The sequence below is a fragment of the Cynocephalus volans genome, chromosome 2, assembly GCF_027409185.1.
Source record: "Cynocephalus volans isolate mCynVol1 chromosome 2, mCynVol1.pri, whole genome shotgun sequence".
In the NCBI taxonomy this organism is placed as follows: domain Eukaryota; kingdom Metazoa; phylum Chordata; class Mammalia; order Dermoptera; family Cynocephalidae; genus Cynocephalus; species Cynocephalus volans.
This window is the reverse complement of record NC_084461.1, coordinates 158,589,857-158,609,749: the sequence shown is the minus strand read 5'-3', so window position 1 is coordinate 158,609,749 and position 19,893 is coordinate 158,589,857. Positions and strand designations below refer to the sequence as shown.

The 19,893-nt window shown below is 40.2% G+C and overlaps 1 protein-coding gene across 1 annotated transcript; it reads right to left on the bottom strand.

Moving 5' to 3' along the window:
• Positions 1 to 5,020: 5,020 nt before the first annotated feature.
• PROP1 (PROP paired-like homeobox 1) lies at positions 5,021 to 7,489 on the bottom strand. Its single transcript, XM_063085627.1, has 3 exons — positions 7,381 to 7,489; positions 6,118 to 6,350; positions 5,021 to 5,359 (listed from the first exon to the last, which is right to left on the bottom strand). Exons 1-3 carry the CDS (start codon positions 7,487 to 7,489, stop codon positions 5,021 to 5,023), a joined length of 681 nt encoding a protein of 226 aa, XP_062941697.1.
• Positions 7,490 to 19,893: the final 12,404 nt, after the last annotated feature.

Sequence of the window (19,893 nt, the reverse complement as noted above, 5' to 3'; positions counted from 1 at the left end):
GGATGGGTGTGGGGAAGGCAAGGGAGACCTCTGGTCTGTGACACTGTCTGTGGGAGCCTGAAATGCGGATAGGAGAACCAAGCCCAAAATAGAGAACCAGCAATAGATTTTAAACCTATGAGAATTTAATTTATGATATATGATAAAGGTAGCAACTTGATTCAATGTGAGAAAGGTAGTTCATTTAATAAATAGTGCTGGTGAGATAGGAGATGCTCACTTTCCATGGGTTCAGCTTTCAGGACACACTTCTGGGTTTCAAGCAACTCCCCAAGGTCTCAAGCCCCTCCGCTAGGCCCTCCCCTATAGGAGAGTTACTGTTGCTAGTTGGACCAGTTTTCGACACCAACACACGGAGAGTGAGATCACAAGGGACAGACTTATGCAAATCTAGTAGCTGAGCATACTCAGTAAAAGGAATTTCTACATGCTTATAGGACCCCAAGTCCAAGCATGTTCAGTGGAAGGGAGTTTATCCTTTGAATGACCTTCTACTCGAGGCCCAAAAGAACACAGAATATTCTTGAACATGTCTGGTGCATGTGATAGGATTTGCCAATGAACATGCCCTGAAAAGAGAACAACTGAGCATATATAAGACCAGGTTACCTAACAGGGAATCACAGTCTTAGTTGAATATTCATTAGATAATATGAATATGCATTAGATAGTTAAACTATAAAAGTGGAATCCCAGTAGGAACGGGGTTGTTGCTGACTTTCAGGGGCCAACGCGCACTTTGCCAGCTGAGGTGTGTATGCTTTATTTCTGTGTTAGGCTACTTCAACCTGCACTTTGTACTAAACTTTAAGTGTGTGTTTCTTTTGCGTTAAACTTGGTGTGGGCCCTGCTCAGAGTCTGGAGCTAGGCCACATTCTCACTGTGAAATCTGTATCTCTTATTTGTTACATTAAACTTGTTCTCACTTTCTACTGTGCCTCTGCTCTTGAATTCTTTCCTGTGGTGGAGTCAAGAACCTGGTAAGAGGACAGGGTGGGTTGAGGCCGGCTGTGGGGCCTCCCCAGACCCTCTCCTCTGGGAATTTAATTTATGATATATGATAAAGGTAGCAATTTGATTCAATGTGAGAGAGGCCATTCACTTAATAAATGGTGCTGGTGTATTTATTTGACTATCAATCTAGAAGAAACTCAGTCCCTTGGTTCTTGGCATATACAAAAATAGGTAGAATTGTTTGTTTGTTTTGGTTAAACTGTTAAAGAAATATTAGGGCGAGGTTTTTCTATGCTTTTTTTTTTTTTTTAAACAGGGCATTATCCTAAGCTACAGTTTCTGGTTAACTAATCGAATAAAATCTTACCATTTAAAATGTACATAACCCTTAACACAGCAATCCTACCTGGGACATCTAGCCCGCAGAAGTAAAAGCACCTACCTATCTATACAAGAGAAATCTGTAAGGGAAAAAATGTGTCTCAGTGGGAAGCCATGCATTGTTTAAGACCAACCTTTCTAGGTTGATTTTGATTCTGTGGAGTCTCTGAGGCATTCCTAGTCTTCGGGCTATTTTACAACTCTGTAAATTGGAAATAACTGATAACAATGCAAAATAACTCTTGTCCCTGGACACGTAAATACATTCTGTTCCCTGAAGATTCAATTGACCGCCCTCCCTAACTGTGAAATTGTCCAATTTTGCCTCTATTTACACATTTATTTTCCTATTCCTCATCTATAAATGTGTCTGTACTTTGGATTGTCCTTTGAACTGGTTTTAACATCTTTATCACTGCCTCATTAATAATGAGTTAAATAAACTATTTAATACATGTTCATTTTATATCTCTATGAGAATCATGATTTTGCCTTTTCAAAAATTATCCTTTAACAATACAACTGTAGTGGCATTTGTGGTGGCAAAACAAAACACCAAACCAACTATGACTCTTGAATGATAAAGGAATGACTGAGTGGTCCATGGTCCACTCGAAAGATGTCTGTAGGTTGTAATTTTAAAAAGACATTAAGAAACTAATATACATGGTAGGATCCCATTTTTGTTTTTAAAAAGGAAAAACCCATTAGTATGTGTATGTTTGTATACTTTTCTGTGAGCATGATTTCCGTGTCCATTGTTGTGAACGGATATAAACAATGTTGTGTATCTCATGATGGTGGAGTTGGATAAGGATTAACGGGCAAGATCATTAACTTAAAAAATTATTATGAAATATATCAGACATTTAAAAAAGTCTTAGAACTAGCTACTATAACAAGCACAAATATACCCCAGATAAAACTGAGTACCCATGGGTACCTCTCCTGGGTTAAATTGTGCTCTCCACTCCTGAAACTGGGTGCTCGTCATTCGTGTGCACGCCTTCATATTCTACATGTATGTATGCACTCTAACACATACTATGCAAAAGTAAACATATAGTCATTTTTAAATTTTAAAATATTTTTATTTTGCATATTAAAAAACTTTATATAAATGTTGTAATATATTGAAGGTATTTTTCTGGAAAAAAGTTTGTCTTAACATGAGGTTTTTGTGATTAACCCAGGTGTGTGTTTGTGTGTGTGTGTGTGTGTGTATATATATATATATATATACACACACACATACACATATATACACACATGAGGTATTCAAAAAGTTCGTGGAAAGATTTGTATTACCTTTCAATTTTATTTTTCCATGAACTTTTTGAAGCATCCGTGTGTGTGTGGTTGTGTGTATAAATAAAATATTTATCTTTTTCTTTTGAATGGCTTATTACAAAAAGCATATATGACTTTTGTAACTTACAAAATGCCAGTTAAGATTTTTTGTTTTTAATTAAAGAACTATCCTGAGGGACACAAGAGAAGTCTGGAAGAAATGATAAGACACAACTTGTGTTTGGATAAAAAAATTAAACATTTTAAAGGTATCAATAATCCTTAATACTCTGTGGTATTTGTACCGAAATAGAGAAACTAATTGATGGAAAAGAATTAGGAGTCCACAATTGTCCTGTGTATATATGGGAACATAGTATATGAAAAATATGATTTTACAAATCAATGGGGCAAAGTTAGACTATCAAATAAATGATATTGGAACAACTAGGTAGTTGGTTGAGGGGAAATTAAATGACTATTTCACTGCATGTAGTAAAATAAATTTCAGATGATTCAAGCCATAACATTTTGATCTAAATAGTAAAGAAAACATGGGTGAAGCCAGTAAAAATAGATTTCTCACCTGAGGTTTCTTGTCTGAACCACTGAATATGGAAAATGAACTGAGTGACTAATTTCTAAATTCTGCCCGTTTTACACAACTGGTATCATTACAGATGTTTAAGATAGAAGTTAATTCATTACATACAATAGGTGCCTAGGGAGTTAAGTTTTAATTCTCTCAGGAAACCCTCACTGAGAAAGGCTAAAAACCAAATAACAAACTGAAAAAATAGTTGTGACAAATATGAATAGGTATTCATATCCCTAAAATGCAAAGCTCTCCAGCACTAATAAAAGATGACTGTATCAATATACAAATACACAAATAACTCAGGAGCAGTGCAGAATAGAAAAAAAATAAACATTAAACTTTTTAACTCTCACTAGCAATTAATAAGAATTAAAAAATAAGCAACAAGGAGACATCACTCTTAAACCAGGGGGGAAGAGACCTAACAACTACAGTTCCTTGAAGTTGGTACGACAAGCAAACAGAAAGGACATTGTTGGGTGGGAGGGAGGAGAGGGAGGAGGGAGGGAGGTTTCGGTAATGGGCCACAATAATCAACCACAGTGTATATCGACAAAAGAAAAAAGAAAAAAAAAAAAAAGAAGACATCACTCACAGCAAATTGTCAAAAATGTTAAAGGTCAACAAGGATGTGCTGAAGCCCACACTCGGTACTTTTGGTGGAATGCTAACTAGTGTGATGTTTCTGGAAGGCAGTTAGCCCAAGGAGACAATTAGATAGGAGTGCAAATGTGTAATACAGGAATGTTGACTTCAGACTTTTTTATAATATATATAAAAATCTACAGGCAACGTGAGTATTCATCACTAGATGTCTGTATACTAAGGATTCTTCTATGGACCTGTCAATAAGGGAAGTAAGCCTCTATGTAAATAAGTGAATTGTGAGTGAGATAAGTACACTAGAAGCAATGTGGTATAAATTGGTACCACCAATTAGCTACTTTATATTTCTTTTGGGAGGGCTCAGACCAAGGCACTTCATGGCAGGTCCTTTCCGGGCAATGACCTCTTATGAGGCTCAGATGGTTTGCTCTTGGGGAAGTTTGCCCTAAATCAAATGTTTTCTTCTCCACCAGAAACCACATATGTTAAAACATGCAGATGATTTAAGTTAGGCTAAAGACTTCCACAGGGCAAGCTAAGCAGGTCTCACTTATGTATTTTTTGTAAAACATTGGATAGCCATTTCTTGATGTTCAGATTTGCAAAGTTCTATTGGAAATGAGAAAGACTAGAGCTAAGGGAACCCGTGAGGATGACAGGTCAGAAAACACGGCTAGAAAAAGCAAAGTGTCTGCTGGAATGAAAGGAAAGGAACAAACTCAAGAGATATTTCTAGGACAGAATGAACAAAAGTTAATGACTGATTGGGATGGAGGGCAGGGCGATGGGGATATATAGGTAGACTTTAAATCAAAAGCCTTATTGAAATCAGCTAGAAAGAGCTGGGATGAAGTTCTTCTATCATGATATCCATGAATGAAGCCCTTTAAGTTCTATCTCTTTTAATCATCTCTGTTCACTAGCGGCAACAACTGTCTCCATCAACATCCGCCCATCACCTCCATTGAGAGTTTTAAACCTATGGCTTCCAGTAGTTCCCCTCCCCGAATTCTCTCAGTTAATCGCCTCAGTAAGAATTCACTATGATCTCCCATTTTTCAATTTCCAATCTCTGAGCTGCCCTCTCACCATATTTCTGCTTCACCCTTACAAGGAAAGGAAGCCATCTGGTTTTCTCTGTGTTTCATGAGGACACAGGCTGGGGATCACCTTATTGGCACTTGTTTGACCTTAGTTCCAGGACTTTGGTGGCTCAAGGCTGAGGGGAAGCATGGGTGGGTGTGGGGGGCAGGGCAGATGCCCAGTGGGGGTTGGGTGCAAGGTCGGGTACCAGTCCTCAGATTGGTGTGGTAGAGCAAAGGAACTACCCATGGAGGGCTGGGAGGGAAGGGCATGGTTGTAGGGGTGAGGGAAGCAGGTCACCGGTGCAGGTGGTGTTGCGTAGGAATAGGGGCAAGCAGAGGACTCAGGCAAGAAACCAGAAAATGTGGCAGGAGACAGATGGGCCAGTGGCTGGAGCAGTGACCGCTCTTGCTTCCGTTGCTTAGCTCTGCGGTTCTGGAACCAGACCTGAGGAGAGGGGAGAATAGCTATATCAGAGCCTCATCTCAAATAGGTGGCACTGTTGCATGTGACCTCCCTCCTCCAATAACAGGAGGTACAGGAACAGCCTCTTCCACATCACCAGAGGAAGTAAAGCTCTTCCAGAAAGCATGGCTGAGCCAGGTCTACTGACAAAGTGAAACCCACATCCTTACCCACAAGCTGCATCTAAATTTGCCCAACTTCTACTTTGGGTGAGTAAGAAATGTCAACTTCCAAGAAGAAGGAGAAAAAATATGATACGATAACATTTTCCCTACCCATAGACTGGGAAATTTCTCCTAGGGTTAAGTTGAGAGATAAAGACTGTAGATAAGTTTAATTGTTATAGATAAGGTTGGATTTAGGGTAGGGTTTATATTTGAAGTTAACTAACTCTGTGGTTAGAATTGGGGGAGCATTGGGCTGGTTGAGTTCCAGTTGGCTGTGGTCAGGGACAAGGTTACGTATGTATGTGACAGTGAAACTTGAATTTCTGTTGGAATTCACATCACTATTAAAATTGGAGGTAAGTGTTGAAATTCAAGTTAGATTAGGTTAGAACTAGAGTTAAACTCGGGTGATATGCACAGTACAGATGAGGTTACCTTGACCTTTGCTTGAGGCTTAAGTTCTAGTGAACATTTAGGTTAGGGTTATAATGCCAGTCTACATCCAGGCAGTCCCCCAGCATCAAAGAAATCTGTATTTCTTCCCTGAGGGAGGGGGGAATCTCGGGGCATCACCTGGATTCTGGCCTCGCTGAGCCCCGTGTCCCGAGCAAGACCCTCACGGGCCCAGATGTCAGGGTACTGGTTCCTTCCAAAGGCTGCCTCCAGCTGTTCCAGCTGTGCTGGGCTGAAAGTGGTGCGGTGGCGGCGCCGGGAGTGTGGGCGACCCCTCTGTCCTCCTTGTGGGGAGAGCCTTGGTCTCCCCACTCCTGAACCAGAGAGCCTCCTGTAGGACTGAGTGCTCATGTCTGAGGAGGGAGGGAAGGGAGAAGTCACTTCTGAGTGGAAGCACTCTTCCATGCTCCTGCCTGCACCCAGCTCAGCCTCAGCCCCCTGCTTTACCTCTGAGTCCCCCGAACCAGGCTGTGCTCTGCACATAGGGCTCACCCCTCCCTGCACATCCCGGGCACGCTCGCTCTGTCTGCCTGACAACTCCACTGCATGCCCACTTCCTGCTGCACTCCCCCACATACATGTGCCCACCACCCTCCTGGGTCTCACCCTGGGGGTCTCCCCGTTGTTTGTTCCCTGCTCTCATGGCTCACATGCAACTTATGCCTTCTTTATACTGCTCCCATCCTCCTGCACCCCTTGCCTGGGGAGGTGGAGCATTCCCCCCTCTTCCACTCAGACACACCCTCCCCTCATGTACTTTTCATCTTCTCCCTGCCCCTGCCCTGGCCGGGCCACCAGGCTGCAGGAACCTGAGCTCGTGGGAAAGGCTTGCCTCTCCTTCCCACAGGCTCACTAAGCCCCCTCACTAATTAGTCTGAGAGCAGGGGGAAGAGAGAACAGGGAGGGAAAAGGAAACACCTGGAAGGCACACACTGAGAAAAGATGTCTGGAGCTGAGGCACCCATCCCCATGGGGACCCAAGGGTGTGGCTCCCACCCAGCACTCACTGTCCACCTCGGGGGGACACTCACACTTTCAGTCGCTGGTCTCCTGCTCCCCCCACCCCCAACTTCTCTCCCTGAGAAGGCAGTGCCTTGGGACAAACTCTGAGGTTGGGAGTGAAGGGACAAACTTCTGCTCTGTCTCTGTCCCCACCATGGTGTGTGCTGTTCCCTCAGCAGCTCCCTCACACCAGGACCTCAGTTCCCCAGTCTGTAAAGTGAAGGGGTTAGACTGCCCATGCTTCCTAAGTTTCCCACAGTTTCAGCACGCTAGGATTCTATTTTTAATTTCTCCTCTTAACCTTCCTCATGGAGAACCATTGCCCCCAGGTGCCCAGGTGAGCCCCATTCCTGCTCCCCTCAACCCCCTGGAGCCACTCACCCGCCCTGGAGGTCAGAGTCCCAGGAGCTGGGCATCTCTCAGGCAGGAGGCTGCTGCAAACTTGCCCCTTCTGCTGCTTACCCTGCCGATTCCTCCCTTCTGCTTCCATGACGAGCAGCAAAGACCAAGGTGGTCCAGTCACCTGTGTCCCTGAATCTGATTCCAGGTCAGTCCTTCTCTGCTCCTGTTGCCCTCTCTGCTTCTTGTCTCTCTCCTTCTCCCTGTTTACACCACTGTCTGAGTGTGTGTGTGTGTGTGTGTGTGTGTGTGTAGGTAGGTAGATACCTTTGTCTTTTTCACCATCTGTCCTGTGTTCTAATCTTTTTCTAATTCCCTGCTCCTCCACTTGAGTGCCTCATCATTCTGTCTTGACCTCATCCGTTTCTCTGTTTTTGTCTCTACTTTTCTCTGCCTGCCCCTTCTCTCTTTTCTGTCAGCTGACTCCTTTCCTACACCCCCAAGTCTTGGAGGAGTGACCTCCTCCTCGCTCCTGTGGGCCCATCCAATCATTACCTGGTCACCAGACCCCCTTGCACAGGGGAGGATCACAAGCCGGATGAGGGAAGGTGTTCTGTTGGAGGGTCCAGGGACTGGGGCCAAGAGCTCATGTTGCCAGAGAACCCAATTCTTTTGTCCTGTTAAATCCCCTCCTGGGAGCAGGCAAGGGAAGGAGGAGAAAATGCATTCCTCCTGAGACCCTTCCTCGAAACCCCACTGTGGGGAGGAGGAGGAAGGGGGGACAAGTGGGGGACCAGGAGCAGGGCCGTCTGTGGGTGACACCCAAGGACCTGTTGCCAGGAAATTAAAAACTGAAAAGTCAAAAGTGTATGCTGGCCCTCCCAGAAACCCTGATATCTCTGAATATACTAGGTACGCCCTCAGGACTACCTGAACCCAATCTGTAGGATGAGTCTCCAGGACACCAAAGTTCAAATACCATCATCCCTTGGGATCTGTGGGGGATTGGTTCCAGGACCCCATGGATACCAAAATCCATGGATGCTCAAGTCCCTGAATATCCCATTTTATAAAGTGGTGTAGTATTTGCATATAACCTATGCACACCTTCCTGTATACTTTAAATCATCTCTATATTACTTATACTACTTAATACAACACCTGCACATCAGTTTATTCACGTGGATTCTACATAGTACTCAGTGCATGGCAAATTCAAGTTTTGCCTTTTGGAACTTTGTGTTTTGGTTTTTTTTCTGAATATTTCTGATCTGAGGTTGGATAAATCCACAGATATAGACTGGAGGGCCAATTGTACTCTCTGATTTTCTCCCCCAAATATCACTTCCTCACTCACCCCAAACCCCCAGGATACCATGACCTTTCAAGTTCACCTAGACCTTCATAAAACCCTGACCCTCAAGAGCATGTGAATTCCAGGTTCATCCTGACCTCCCCACCCCCAAACACAGGACTCATGCTACAGTAAACTGATATTCTCATGACACCCCAACATTCTGATTCTTCAAGAAATCCCTGACACACCCAGAGTTCCTGAGCAGTCAAGACAACCTGACAACGACAGCACTCTGTCTCTTAAGGTTATTTAGACGCAGAAAGTACATTCTGAGATCCCCAGGACACACTGACTCTTTAAGGATAACCTGACATCTCAGAACTTTAGGATCCTCTGGGACACACTGAAACCCACAGACATTCTGATACCCAGAACATTCCACCTCTACTTCTGATACCCAGAAGAGTCCCCTCACCCCCTGTATTTGTCCATTCTTGTTGCCTATAACAGAATACATGGAACTGGGTGATTTATAAGAAAATGAAATTTATTGCTTACAGTTTCTGAGGCTGGGAAGTCCAAAGTCCATCTGGTGGTGGCGACAGTGACCCAGGGGTCTCACATTGCAAGATGGTGGAAGCAGAGAGCAGAGAGAGAGAGAGAGAGAGACAGACTCTACTCTTCTTTTAAAGCCCTCAGAACCACCATTTTTAGTCCATTCACTACTGCACGGTCCTATAATCCAATCACCTCTTCAAGGTCCCACCTTTCAATTATCATAATAGGATTTCCCACCTTCTTAACAGTCACAGTGGAGGCTAAATTCCTAATATGTAAAACTTGGGGGACACAATTCAAGCTTCAGGGAGTTTGGGGGGAACATAATTCAATCCACTGCACCCCCCATGAGGTTTTGACCTCTCAGGACACACTTACCTAATGAAGTCACACTGACCCCCCTGGAAACTGCTGTACCCATAGGACAGCTTGATCTCCAAGGTCATGATAACCCCTCACACACATCCTTTAAAAAAACCCTGACAATTCAAGACAGGAAACAACTCTAGGATCTGATGCTTACAGTATGGTCCACGGATCAGCAGCAGCCATGGCACATGGGAGCTCATTAGAAATGCAGAATCTCAGGCCCCACCCCATCCTACTGAATTGTAATGAGATTCCCAGGAAAGCTTAATGCACAGTTGTCTTAGTTAGCTCGAGCTGCATAACAAAATACCATAGACTGGAAGGCTTAAACAATAGACATTTATTTCTCACCGTTCTGGAGGCTGGAAGTCCAAAATCAGGGGGCTGGCCAGTTCAGTTCCCTGCTGAGGTCTCTCTTCCTGGCTTGCAGTCAGCTACCATCTCACGGAGTCTTTGCATGGTGGAGAAAGACTAGCTCTGGTCTCTCTTTCTGTTTTTTTTTTTTTTTTTTTTTTTTGTCTTTTTCGTGACCGGCACTCAGCCAGTGAGTGCACCGGCCAGTCCTATATAGGATCCGAACCCGCAGTGGGAGCGTCGCCGCGCTCCTAGCGCCACACTCTCCTGAGTGCACCACTGGCTCGGCCCTCTCTTTCTGTTTTTATAAGGACACTAATCCCATCATGGGCCCCACTCTCATGACCTCATTTAAACCTAATTACCTCCCAAAGGCCCCACCTCCAAATATCAGTATATTGGGGGTTAGGGCTTCAACAAATAAATTTAGGAGGTCCAATCTTTCAGGCCCTAACAACAATAAAGATGAGAAGCACTGCTCCAAGACACCAACTCTTTCCCCCTACCCCAGGATATATAGGGACCTCCTAGACCACCCTGAACCTCATGGCAGCTATGTCCTAAAAAGACCTAGTAATGTGCAGTCAACTTAGACCTACAAGTAAACAGTGAATTGCAATACATCCTGCTTCCTCGAAGGACCCTTATCCTTCAAGAGAACTCTGACCATCTATCCAGGACAGTCGGACTTCTCCAATATATTCTGACATTACAAAGAAACTCTGACACACCAACCCTGCTCTCCAAGGACACTGAAACCCTATCAGTTTGACTCAACATCTCAGAATACCATAATCCCTCAGGAGATGGGGACTTTTGGAAGCATTTGATCTTCCAGGGTACCCCAATTCATACCCCAACACTGACCTTCAAGGAAACCTGACACCCAGAATCCTCTTACCCTACCAGAGGCAGAATGGTGTAGTGAGAAAGAGCATAGGTTCTGGAGCCAAATTGCCGTGGGATCAAGACCCAGCTACACCATTCACTATTTATGTCATCTTGGGATAATTACTTAATATCTCTGTGTCTTAGTTTTGTCATCTGAGGATAATAATATAATCAATTCTCTTTATTTGAGGTCGTTATGGTCCATAAAGTTACCTCAAATACTGAATTAGCAAATATTGAACCATCGCTCCTAGGGGAAATAGCCTCTGGTCAGAGCATTTTTGTCAACCAATTAATATATAACTTTACATTTTACGTGTTTCTATATTATGTTTGATTCTGTTCTAATCATTAAACATTGTACTCATGGCCAACAGCACTATAACACATGCCTGAACAAAGCTCACCTAACACGCGGATTTTCTCTGTAAGGCACATCACAGTCTTCTTGCACTTAGGAACACTAGATGGCACTTCAGCACCACACTTGGAGGCCATTTTAAACATCAAAATCACCAACAGAAAGCACAAAAATATGAATAGGCTGTGAAAAGGACCTATGAGAGAGAGCTGAGAAGAGAAAACAGAGCGTCACCCTGTTTGACCCCAGCTGTGAATGTGGCAACTGAAGTTTTTCACCACTGTGCATGCACATGGCCACAAATGCCCACGAAAGTGTCAAAGAGTGCTGCAAATGAGTATTGATCTGGGGGTTACAAATAAATTTTAGCAAGAGGGTGGATTTGCAAATACAGAATCCACGAATAATGAGGATCAACTGAACTTACCTTGTGAAGTTGTAATGATTGAGTTAAAAGCATTTAGGACCGTACCTTGAACGTAGTAAGCACACAATAAACGTGTGCTTTATTTATCATTGTTATTATTATTACCGTGGTCCCTAGGACACCATAACACTCAGAATCATTCTGGCCCCGTCAGATCCTTGAGTCCCTATGGCAGACAGGATGCTTTCACTTTCTAGGACAAATTGAGCCTCCAAAAAGCTTTGACCTCAGGACCTTATAGTCAGCTGATAGCTTGAGCTCACAATGACTCCATGACTCTCCAGGATACCCAGACCACAAGGACAGGGTGGGATTTGGAAAACTCTGACCTTTTAAGAAATTTCCTGACTTGACAAAATCTAGACACTCAAGGGCATCCTGCCTTCCTGCCCATACAGAGCCCCTAGTTTAATCTTGCAAAGGTCACACTGACACTGAAAAACCACTCCAACCTGCAACCCAACCCAGGACCACACGAGCCTGGCCAATAGGACAGTTTGATGTAAAGACACATCTTGATCTACCAAGACATCCTGACCATCCAGCGTGCCCTTGGCCATGAAGATATCTTCATTCCAGGACACTCTAACCTTCCAGAGCTCTCTGTCTCAGCCCTAGACTTCCCAATCGGCACCCTAATCATTGCCATAACCCCCCTCCCCCAACACACAGACAGCCCAGAACAACTCTGACCCATGAGGACCCCCTGAATCCACAAGGAAATTATTCTAACCCTCAAGAAATGTTGGCCTCTCAAGGAAACCATTCCCTACAAGACTCTCATATATAATACGTAACATCCCCTGAACTGCCAAGACATCTTGACTTCTTGGATACTCTCAATCCTGCCTAGCATACTCTGCTCCTCAAGGACCCTCTGATTCCTGAAAACACTCTGATTGTATGAGTACAAGGACACTTTGACACTCTACTCCATGCCAGGTCCATTCAAGTCTATCCAAACCTCAAGGACCACCAGATTTCCAGAAAACCTTGATCTCCTTAGGACATCTGATTTACATACATTCATATACCAAAGGGATATGTTGATCTACCTGAAAACCTTGACATCCAGAACATCTGGAGTCTCTGAGTCACCCAGCCAAACCAACCTCCAAAACATTCTGACTCTATGAAAACAGTTTGATCTTCCAGGACACTCTGACCTCAAAGTTATTGATATTAAAAGGACACTTCAAGAATGTCCTGAGACGAGGTGAACATACAGGACACTACTCTGACTATCCAAGTACCTCCCAAGACCCCAGTCAATCAGTTCTCTGTAAGGACACATTGATTCCCCTGGGCAACATAAATCCTAGTTTACTCTGAGCATATGAACACCCTGCCTTCTAAGTTATTTGACCATAGAATGTTAATGACTCAAGACAGTCTGACTCTCTCTTAGCCATACAAAGTTACTCAGACCTTGCAGTTCATCTGATACCTCAGGAAACTCTAACCCGATGAAGGAGATAATCAAAATAATGCAGGTTTTCCAAACTCACTGCTTTGGGGTAAGAACTAGATGTTGACATCTTGTTCTTAAGTTAAACAATGTATGTGGTTACAGCTGCTGATTTATTGATTAATACATAACCTGCTGATTTTGAATAAATCACTTGGCTGTTGTTAAGAATAGCTGAAGCTTGAAACTTCTGCTTCAGGATGCATGTAGATGCTTTTGGCTAGCATGTTATAATCAGTAACCAATGGTTGTGATTTTTGTGTCCCATGAAAAAAGGACAACTGTACCTGCAGCTTTCCACCTCCCTTTTGAAACTCACCTATAAAATGCCTCTGCCTATAGCAGACTTTGGAACACTTTCCAACTCTGTTTCCTCACATTTGGTTCCCAACAGACTTCCCTAAATATTTTTCACCTCAACAGCCTTAATTTCAGTTGACAAATGCTACAAGGACACCCTGACTATCTAGTTCACTGTGACTTTGCAGAAAACACGGATCATCCAAAATACACTGAACACCCAAGAAATTCTGTCCCTTAAGGACACTCTGCTCTTAGGACATCCTGCAAGTCAGATTGTCTGAATTCAAATTCTGGAACCAACCCTTAACTTTCTGTGTGATCAGGAGCAGTTTATTTATTCAGTTTAAGCCTCATCTTTCTCATTTGTGAAATAAGTACAACACTATAACATTCCTTCTGTACTCTGGGTAGGCACAAGTAATTAGTCTTACAAGACTCTGTCATTAGAAAGAATCAAAGTTTTTGTTTAGCTCATCTGTTCAGAAGGGACAATGCAAAGATATCTAGTGTATTGAAAAAAGGGCAGTACATAAGGCATGTGAGTAGAATTGTGTCCCAGAAGGGAGGTATTGACCTTGACCTATAGATTAAAAGAAACAAGAGACAGCTGACAAAGCAACCAATGCAACAAGCAGAACTTGTTTGGATCTTGATGTAAACAACTCAATTGTAAGAAAGAAAAAGGGAGGAGGAGAGAATTGGAGAAATTTAAACCTGTTTAATGTTTGATTATATTAAGGAATTTTTGATTTTTAAAATGTGATTATATACTGCAGTTATGCATTTTATAAAATAGTTCTTATAGAGACACATACTGAAATATGTACAGAAGAATGCTATGATAAAGAAGAGAATAGGCTCATATTAAGATAATTTATTATATCAACAGAAAAAAATGATTATCTAGCATTCGATAAAATGCAATACTTCTTCATAATTTTTAAATGATTTAACTATTAGCAAACTATTTACCCTAATAAAAGTTATCTATTGAAATCTTTAAGATATCTCAATTAAAATTATCTGTTAAAAACCTGTCATTCTTAAATAACAAAACATAATTAACATTCTCCCAAAGTCAGGAAAAAGACAAGACTGGCTGCCCGTACCCCCACTACTCAACATTGTCTTGGATGGCCTAGCCAATCCAGTTAGAAATGAAATAGAAAAAAGAGATATAAGGATTTGAAAAAAAGAGAAAATTGTTTTAATTATTTATGGATTATATCTTTGTCAGTATAAACATTCAACAGCATTTACAAAAGATTATTAGAACTAACAGGACAGACCAAACGTTTCTAGATGCACGATTAGAAAACAAAATTAATTGCATATATATATACCAGTAATGGCTAATTAAATAATGCAACAGAAAAAAAAATTTCCAACAGTACACAGCAATCAATAGCATTAAAGATGCATAAGAAATTTAGAGGATAAAAATGTTGTGAAATGATACTGAAGGACAAAAAAAAAAGACTCAAATAAATGAGAAAATAGTCCATTGATAGAATATTCAGTATTGAAAGGGGTTAATTCTCTCCTAAATTAATCTATACATTTGATATAATTTCAATCAAAATCTAAAAGATCTTGAATGACTGATTTTAAAATATATGTGGAAAAGTCAAGATCCCAAAACCAAAATTATTTTTAAATAACAATCAAATAATCAAACAAACAAAAAGTAAGAAGGGGAAATCTGTCCTCTCAAATATGAATATGGTTATAAAACAGATTATAATTATGACAGATCGGGCAGAAATAGAAAAGATTAACAGAGCAGAACAGAGAACCCAGAGACAGACCCAATAAAAGACAGGACCTTAATATATTATAGAGTAGACTTTATTAATCAACAGGGAAATGATTCCACAAATGATGTTGCATTACTTAGCTTTCCAAATAGAAAAAAAAAAGTAAGATAAAAATGTATATCTCACTATGAATATGCCCACTGTGCATTCTGAATGCTGAGGTTTAATCAGAACATAGAGAAGGCCCCTCTTCCCCACTACTATTATAGTAACAAACCTGCAGCAAAATAACAGATGGGAGAGTTCAAGAGACAGACTCTTTCTGTGGATCAGCACAAAAGGAAGAAGTCCCAAAGCCCAAAACAAAGGTGCCAGAGAAATTTGGAGCTCCTGGTTTCCATAACACCACCACCCTTCAGCATTGGTAACCATTGGAAAAACAAACCTCAAACCCAGCCGAGCTCCTGGCTAGATGAACACAGATCTTCACATTAATAGCCTGTTTACCTCATTATTTACTGTCCTATATAACATGTCTAGCTTTCCACAAAAAGTTACAAAACCTCTAAAAAGCAAGGAAAAAAGCACAATGTGAAGGGACAATGCAATGATCAGAAACAGACTCAGATATGACAGAGATGTTGGAAATGTTAGACAGGGAATTTAAAATAACTATGATTACTATATTAAAAAGCTCTAAAAGAAAAGATTGACAAAATGCAAGATCAGATGGGTAATTTCAGCAGAGAGATGGAAACTGTAAGAAAGAATAAAACCCATAGTAACAGAAATGAATAATGTCTTCCATCATCTTATCAGTAGACTTGATACAGCTGAGAAAATAATTAATGAACTTTAAAAAGATAATTCTCTATTAAAACAAAAATATTAATAATGTAGTGAAGGGCTTATAACATATGTAAAGATGAAATATATGATAACAGAGTACAAAGGTTAGAAAAAGAAATGGAAGTATACTATTGCAAGTCTTATATTATACATGAAATGATATTATATTAATTTAAGGTAGAATGTGGTAAGTTAAACTTGTGTATCATAAACCCTAAAGCATTAACTGCCTATAGAGGAAAGGTGTCAAACCAATAAACTAAACTTCTACCTTTAAAAACTAGCAAAATAAGAAAATGAAACCCAAAGAAAGCAGGAGAAAGAAAATAACAAAGATTAGAGTATGAGTCAATGAAATATAAAACAGACAGATCACAGAGAAAATTAATGAAACTGAGGGATGATTCATTGACAAGATGAATGAAATGTAAACCTCTAGCAAAAATAATCAGGAAAAAAAAAGAAGACACAAATTGTCAATATGAGGAATGAGAGAGGTAAATCAGTATAGATTCTATGGATACTAAAAGGATAGTAAGAGAATATTATGAACAACTTTATGCCAATAAAATTGATAAATTAGATAAAATGGGTAAATTTCATGGATGGCACAAACTACCAAAGCTAACTCAAGAATAAATAAATAAGCTAAATAACTTTATATCCAATTAATAAATTAAATTTGCAGCTAAAAGTCTTCCTACAAGGAAAACTTCAGGCCCAGATGGCTTTACTGGTGAATTCTATTGAACTTTTAAGAAATAGATAATAAAATCCTACATACATTCTTTAAGAAAATGAAAAAGGTGTGAATACTTTCTAATTCATTTTATAAAATGTTATAAGAAAAGAAAATAATAGACCATTATCTTTTACAAATATAGATTCATTGATCCTAAACAAAACTTTGGAAAATCAAATCCAACAGTATTCAAATTGGATAATGTCTCCCAACCAAGTGGGCTTTATCCCTGGAATTCAAGGCTAGATTAACTTTAGAAAATCAACCAATGTAATTGACTATATTAGCAAATAAAAAAGGAAAACTGTATGATTATTCCAACTGTATTCTATTCCATAGAAAGAGCAATAGATAAATTTAACATACATTCCTGATAAAACCATTCTGCAAAATAGGAACAGAAGGGATTTTCCTGACCTTGTAGAAGACATATATGAAAAAACTACAAGAGTTCATAGTGACATTGCTTTTTGATCCATCAATGTTGGCTCTTCCCATCATTATGAAGCAGAATTCACCAAGCATTGGATTGTTCACCCACTAATTGGGAACTTGAGCTAGGATTAGATAGTCATAAGAAAGGTTAGTTTTACCTTACTGGTGATATGGTGTTCCCTTGGTAATCCTGCTCAGTACAATTGCAACCACAGGCTCAGGCATTTGGTGTATGTGCTTGGCTGAGGAGCCAATGGGGCAAAGTTACTATATGTGGAATTGCGACTGACGGCCCCTAAGAAAGAATCCCACCCAGGCAGAATGATATGGCAGCACCATAGGGCCTTGGTCAGCTTTGGATAGTTGGTCCCCCACCATCCCCACCATGTGCCAGCACACCCATGCAGCATGACCCACCAAGCCCTAGGACCAGGGTCTGGTGCAAAGAGACCTTTGTTCTGGGAACCTGGGAATGGCTGGAAAGACAGCCACCCCTCACCCTTCATGAAATGCACATTCGTAGGTAACCTGATGCTAAACCATTTGTAGACAACCTGCTTCTGGGTCAAGGTTTCATATGCAGCAGAGCAGCTATTGAAAGTCAGCCCTTGACACGTGTTTGTAAAATAAATTTTTAAAATATATTCTTTAAAGAAAGCAAAAAAAAAAAAAAAAAAAAAAAAAAAAAAAAAAAGAAAAGAAAAGAAAAATAAGGGGGAAAAAATGAAGAAAATCTGAGAGAGCTAGCAGATAACCTAAAGTGCACTAACATCAATCACAGGTATTCCAGAAGAGCAGAAGAAAGGAAAAGGCATTGAAAATGTATTCAATGAATAATAGTGAAAAACTTCCCAGGTGCAGGGAGAGATGTGGACCTTCATATTCAGGAGGCTCAAAGATCCCCAAACAGATTCAATTCAAAAAGGTCCTCTCCAAGACGCATTATAGTCAAACTGGCAAAATTCAAAGACAAGGAGAGAATCCTTAATGACAGCAAGAAAAAAGCATGAGGTCACCTATGAGGGAGTCCCATCAGATTAACAGCAGACTTCCCAACAGAAACTCAATAGCCAGAGAGAATGAGATAATATATTCAAAATATTAGAAGAAAAAATTGCCAGCCAAGAATACTATACTAGCAAGGCTATCCTTCGGAAATGAAGGAGAAATAGTGTATTTCTCAGAAAAACAAAAACTGCAGAAGTTCACCACCACACAATCAGCCCTACAAGAAATCCTCATGGGAGTTCTGCATCTGTCATCCAAAAAGTGATAGTCGCTACCATGAATACACAGAAAGAAAATAACCCACTGGTAGAACAAAACTGAAAACCAAGAAGAGAAAGAAACTATATCTTAACACCTCAAAAACCTGACAAACATTGACAAACAATAAAAGGAGAAGAAAGGAATAAAAGATACTTAAAACATCCAAATGAAAATCCATAAAATGCCAGGAGTAAGAAAATACCTTTCCATAATATCCCTAAATGAAACTGACTCAAAAGACACTCAAAAGACAGACTGTCTGATTGGATTAAAAAGCTAGACCAAAATCTATACTGTTTACAAGAGACTCACCTCACCTGTAAAGATACACACAGACTAATGGTGAAGGGATGGAAAAAAGATACCATGCAAATGGAAACCAAAAATGAGCAGGAGCAGCTATTCTTATATCAGATACAATAAACTTTAAACCAAAAACATAAAAAGAGACAAAGAAGGCCATTATATAATGATAAAGGGATCTATCCAGCAAGAAGACATAATAATCATAAATATATATGCACCCAACAATGGAGAACCTAGATATGTAAAGCAAATACTATTAGACCTAAGGAAAGAGAGCGATCCCAATGTGGTAATAGTTTGATTCCTGAACACCCATCTCTCAGCATTGGACATATCATTGAGGCAACAAATCAACAGAGAAATACAGGATTTAAACTATACTTTAGACCAACTGGACTTGGCAGATATCTACAGATAATTTCATGCAACAGCTATAGAATATACATTCTTCTCATCAGCACATGGAACATTCTCCAGGATAGACCACATGTTAGGTCACAAATCAAGTCTCAACAAATTTTTAAATATTGAAATCATTTCAAGTATCTTTTCAGACCACAACAGATTAAAACTAGAAATCAATAACAAGAAAAATGTGGAAACTATACAAATACATGGAAATCAAACAATGCACTCCTGAACAACCTATGGGTCCAAGAAAAAATTAAATAGGAAATCAAAAAGTTTATTGAATCTAATGAAAATAAAGATACATCATACCAAAACCTGTGGGATACTGCAAAAGCAGAATGAAGAGGGAATTTTATTGCCATAAATACTTACATCAAAAGAGCATAAAGAATTCAAATTAACGACTTAATGCTATACCTCCAGAATAGAAAACAAGAACAATCCAATCCCCAAATTAGTAGATGGAAAGAAATAATTATGATCCAAGCATAAGTAAATTAAATAGAGACCCACTAAACAATACAAAAGATCAATGAAATAAAAAGTTGTTTTTTGAAAAGATAAACAAAATAGAAAAACCATTAGCTAGTGTAACTAAAAAAGAAAAAACCCAAAGAACAATAATCAGAAATAAAAAGGAGACATTACAACTGATACCACAGAAATACAATGAGTCATTAGAGACTATTATAAGCAACTATATGCCAACAAATTTGAAACTTGCAAGAAAATGGGTAAATTCGTGGACATATACAAAC

Bases quoted from the DNA above. Each gene is read 5' to 3' on its own strand.
- PROP1 (XM_063085627.1), bottom strand. From the start codon at position 7,489: ATGGAAGCAGAAGGGAGGAATCGGCAGGGTAAGCAGCAGAAGGGGCAA. The intron at 6,351-7,380 runs GTGAGTGGCTCC...CTCCCTCCTCAG, and splicing joins GACTCTGACCTCCAGGGCGG to ACATGAGCACTCAGTCCTAC. The intron at 5,360-6,117 runs GTGATGCCCCGA...CCCTCTCCTCAG, and splicing joins TCAGCGAGGCCAGAATCCAG to GTCTGGTTCCAGAACCGCAG.